This window comes from Penaeus chinensis, chromosome 33 (genome assembly GCF_019202785.1).
Source record: "Penaeus chinensis breed Huanghai No. 1 chromosome 33, ASM1920278v2, whole genome shotgun sequence".
In the NCBI taxonomy this organism is placed as follows: domain Eukaryota; kingdom Metazoa; phylum Arthropoda; class Malacostraca; order Decapoda; family Penaeidae; genus Penaeus; species Penaeus chinensis.
Genome location: NC_061851.1, coordinates 12,878,378 through 12,883,377, shown reverse-complemented (window position 1 = coordinate 12,883,377; position 5,000 = coordinate 12,878,378). Strand labels below are relative to the sequence as shown.

Below are 5,000 nucleotides of genomic sequence, written 5' to 3'. Positions count from 1 at the left end.
TACCTATATTTACTGGAGGATTATTTTTCATTTGGAATAATTTTTTAATGGTTTTAAAATTGGTAAAAATAAGTATTGAATATTGGTTATTACTGCTGGTATGAGTAACTAATGGACTATTGCCAGGTATGTGATTTGACTTTGAATTGTTATGTTCTTCCTTATTTTCTTTTTTGTGAATGAAGATGAAAAGTAGTGAACAATATGTGGAGGTAAAAGAATATGATCCTCTATGGAGACTCTGATTGCTGAACATTGCCAGGCTTTGTGAGTGAAAGGAGGTATTGTAGAATTATTTTATTTATTTATTTATTCACTACTTTATTGTATGCAGAGGATGATTAATGGTAGACTTGAATATAAGGAGGAAGGAATACATATCTATATCTATACCTTTTTCTATATCTTATCTATCTATGTATCTATGTGTTTTATATATATATATTTTTTATTATTATTATTTTTTTTTTTTTTTTTTTTTTTTTTTTTTAATAATTTAAACCACTATATTGTATATATAATTTTTAATAGTGGTTATAAGGAATTATGTCAAAGGAAATAACCATATAAAGGATATATTTTGTTGGCATATTCCACCGATTTCTAGAAAAAATTATCTGATGAAACACTTATTATTGGAAAGAGAGATGATCAGGCATCAGTAGTCCATTTTATGCAGGAGTGTTAGGTGCTCTCCAAAAGGGTTTCCCTTTAGAAAACCATATCCTCATCCTTCAGATATGCATAGGAAAGGTTATGTGCTTCATCTCAATTGTTCTTTTCCAGGCCCACAGAGGGATGCCATTGCAGCACGGGAGTTCATCCTACGTATGTTTGTAGAATTAAATCCTGATCCTGAGAAGATTATATATTCACATTTCACATGCGCGACAGGTAAACAGCACCTTCTGTGGAAATGAACATGCATGATGACCATTCTTGCCTGAATGTTCGGGAAGGCTGGAAATTGGAATGTACTTTTCTGCTGTCCAATGTGCCAGTGCATGATGGATTACCATTATTATGTGTGCATTTGCCACCCATTTCTTGAAATGTGGAAGCAAAGGGCTTCTTGGCCTACTAGTGTCAAATTGGAAATTGGCACTTTTGTGTGACCGCCTTCTTTCTTCTGCCTTTTTCAGCAAGCTTTTGGTACTTTATTTTTGTCTCTCCTGGACGAATGAATCGTGAAAGGATGATGAGATGATTAATATGTTTGTTTTTATTTCCTTTGCATGCTGCCTCTGGCTTCTTCCATCTATGTTATGTGGAATATTCCTGCATGTCTGCATGACACATTCTTCCTTGCTGTTTTGATTTTTTACAAATACACGTAACTCAACACTTTGAATACCAATATGATATTTTTCAACATCTTCATATCCATTATAATTACTCTTGTTAAAAATACTAACTTAATGTCTGTAAAATCACAAAACACATATCACCCAACATACCCATAATCACATTCATGGAACCAAAACAGACACAGAGAATATCAAATTGGTGTTCTGTGCTGTAAAGGATACCATTATGCAGAATGCTCTTAAGGAGTACAACCTCGCCTAAAGTTCCTCCTCTTACTTCTCTTGTGTTCCGTCTGTTCATCTACACTTACAAGGTGATTTGTGGGATGCCAGTTTTATTTTGTACACTTGAAAGTGTAGATCTCATGTCTTTTTTTCATTTTATTTAGTTTTTTCTTTGTACATATAGTTGTAGTAGATTCTCAGCAAAGTCTTTGCAGTAGATTCTCAGCAAAATCTTTGTAGAAATGCATGAGCCTTCAAAAAAAATAACTTGTGAAGTATATTTGTGTAAATATGCATGGATTTGAGTGAGGTATATTTGTGTCAATATGCATGGATTTGAGTGAGGTATATTTGTGTCAATATGCATGGATTTGAAAATGTATATTTTCTTGTTTGGTGTAGTGAGTTTAGATTTCAATTGTATTTGATTTCTTACAATTTTTTTTGCTTGGGTCATTTATCTGATGTTTAAGTATATTAGTCTTTTCTTGCATTTAGGAAAGTAATTTTCTTTTTTCCTTTGGGTTTGAATATCAATATTTGATTGGATGTAGAATTTTCATAATTGAAGTAGTTTCTTTTTTGAAATTTGCTCTAATGAGTAATAATTTGATAGAAAGCATTTTTTTCTGTAGAGTCGTAGTTGGTAAGAGATGTCTATAATTAGTCTGAAACAATATTGAAATATAATTTTCCAGAGACTAAGATACTGTTTTACTTTTTTTACAGACACTGAGAACATAAGGTTCGTCTTCGCTGCCGTCAAAGACACAATCCTGCAGCTAAATCTAAAGGAATACAATCTGGTGTAACGTAGAGCTGTGCCCAACTCTGGCCGAAAGTGTACCCAAGGTGAAGTGACAGCATACCCCCCTACTCTTGTGAGGGGCTGTCGGTTGAGGCCTCACTTCATCACCCTAACATGGACACTAAACTATGAAGGCAGTCATATTTTGCATTTTTAAAACCCATATTCAGTGTCCCAAAGAAATAAAGGCTCTATGCTTTATTTTTCTTTCTTTTTTCTTTTCTTTTTTTTCTCAGTTTCCAAAGATTTGTGTGAGCCTTCAGTTCCCTTCCAAGTCAAGCCATCCTGTTTGGGACAGCTTCAGCTATTTGCAGACAGCCTAAATTGAGGATGTTTTGATGCCAAGGGGCTTGACACCTTCAATTATGTAGTTCCAATTTATGTAATGTACGCCATTTCCAAGTCCTCAGTTGCGTACAATGTCTGTTAACCCAAAGTCTCACACCCGGAAGGGGCGGATTAACTAGTCCAAAGCCATGACTGGTTCCATTTTTGACTGTTGCCATGTTGCCAAAAGGACCGCCCCTACCCATGTCCCGTGCTCATTACCAACGCTGCCAACGAGCTTAGTGCTCTCTGGTCGTAATGGTGCTCCCTAAGCCCTGATTCACGCGTGTGGATGTGTGTGTGTCGCTTAAGCCACACTCAGCCGCTGCTACATGTGCGTAACTTGGAGCTAATGTTAGTGTGTACACTGATAAACATCATGGGCTGACACACTCCACATCTAACGAAGTATTGCTCCAGCCTCGTTTTCTTGCCTTTGCGGGAAAGTTTGCTTGCCTTGCAGGTGATTGTTAGGATGTTTTGTGTTGGTGGCTTTTGTATATTACACATATATAAACATTATGTGGTCTAACGTTTCATCTTTAGTGTGTGATAATATGTAGTTGATCATGAGAGGAGCTATCCATTATGTATAGGCCTGCAAAGTTTCCTGGGGGTTAAGGAAGAAAGAAGTGCTTGCTACTGAGACTTTTATGCACCTCCAAAGTAATGCATCTGGACCACAAGTAAGTAGAGCACAGAAAACTACTTGAAGATGCAACAGCCAAATGCAGTGAGTCTTATGGCGTCCAGAGTGTGAGAAAAGAGAAAGAGTCAACAGAACAACAGAGAAGGAACAACAGAAGAAGAAGCAGTTTTAAATTCTGATTTCTGAGAGTGATACTTAGAAATGTTAAGCATTGAGTACTTTGCTGCCACTTACCTTAGGTTGGTACAAATCTGAATAAATCAGGTACCACGTATGAGTAGCTGCTGTAAGATTTGGAAATGTATCTACCTATGAGGGCATCAGTGCTTGTGATATATTGGTGGTAGCGAGTATGGCTTTAAAATGTCTCCTTAGATAGCCAGATCTCCTCTGCCTGGTGAAAGGCAAAGCCAGGTACCAACACTACCTACCAAGTGACACAGAAGCTTATTGGTGAGGTGCTACAGACTGTAGGCTCTTAATATCTACTCTTGCGTCAAAAAGTGCAATTCAAAGATAGCTGACTCGGAGCTGAGACTTAAGACTCTTGTGGCTTATGCGAAAGTGAACCTAGAATGGTATTTTTGAGTATCACTAGCCATTTACTGATAATCATGCTTGTATGTGACGTGTGTTCAATGCAACCTGGGCACAAGGGTGTGCCTGCAAACGTGTCCAGCACTGTCCCCGATGATAGGATGTTGATTTATGATAATGAGTGTGATAATGGTGATGATTGTTGAATGATGATGATTGTAGACGGAAGCACTAGTCAGTATGGGCGCGGGTAAACACAATTGCCCACTGCTCATGTTACTTGTATATATGTGTCTGTAATAATAACTATTAGGTGTATGGGTGCGGGGTAACCTGGTGAACCCCCATGGATTGCCAATAGAGAAGGTAGCGAATGAACGGATGCTGAGAGTAAATGAACAGACCACGGACAAAGACGTTCCAAAAGCTTGGCGCACCCTAGCGAAAGGGCTGTGTGCTAATTCTAGTCTCTGGTGCCATCAGGTGTTTCTTACTAGACAAGCCCATTCAATTTTGGGCTGGTCTGAACCTGGCCATTCTGGCAGACAAACTCGGATCAGCTGGTGAGGGAGAAAAAACCCGTAGTTGACAGCTGAGCAGAGCAGGCAAAGTGGCTCATGATGAAAGCTTTGCCTGCAGCGTAGACTTAGCTCAATCCCCAGCCATGTGAGGTACGCATGGCACGTGTGCTTCTGCTTGCAGGTTCTGCCATGTTTGTTGGGCTGCTTGTATAATTAGTAGAGAGACTAATGGAATTACACACAGCCCTGGAAATGAGCCTTGACCTTCCAATCGTTTGTACACTTGTTGTTATATTCTTAACTTCAGGTTGCATTTTGTCTATTGTTTGTAGTATGTACAGACCAAGTAAGGTATTATTTTTATTCATTATCATTACTTTTATGGAAAGAATGTGTTGACAAGTAATTACCAATCATGTGTATTCAAAAAGACTTGTACTAAGGTTAAAAAATTGAAAACCCCATATGTACCAAAGTATAACTTGATTTTATTTTTGAAGTGGCCGACATGTAGCATGCAGTAGTAGTGGGCGGAGGAGGCAACCACATAGCCACCCCGCTAACCCGCCCCGGTATTTAGCACTGCCTACTGCTCCACCCACCCTGGGTCCTCCCCCGGCCCTGGG

The 5,000-nt window shown here is 38.5% G+C and overlaps 1 protein-coding gene across 4 annotated transcripts in view; it reads left to right on the top strand.

Annotated features, from left to right (window-relative positions):
• The window catches only part of LOC125042931 (guanine nucleotide-binding protein G(q) subunit alpha), a 36,808-nt gene that overhangs the window by 31,432 nt on the left and 376 nt on the right, over positions 1 to 5,000 (top strand). For 2 of the 4 annotated variants that reach the window (XR_007116386.1, XR_007116385.1), the window contains exons 8-9: positions 1,487 to 1,621; positions 2,262 to 5,000. The exon at positions 2,262 to 5,000 is cut by the window's right edge and continues 376 nt beyond it. Coding sequence is in view for 2 of the 4 variants with exons in the window: in XM_047638722.1 (XP_047494678.1) it covers positions 787 to 894; positions 2,262 to 2,344 (191 nt within the window). In the remaining 2 variants the exon portion in view is untranslated. Of the gene's footprint in view, positions 1 to 786; positions 895 to 1,486; positions 1,622 to 2,261 lie in introns of all 4 variants that reach the window. The other 2 variants (XM_047638722.1, XM_047638721.1) reach the window with 1 other exon arrangement.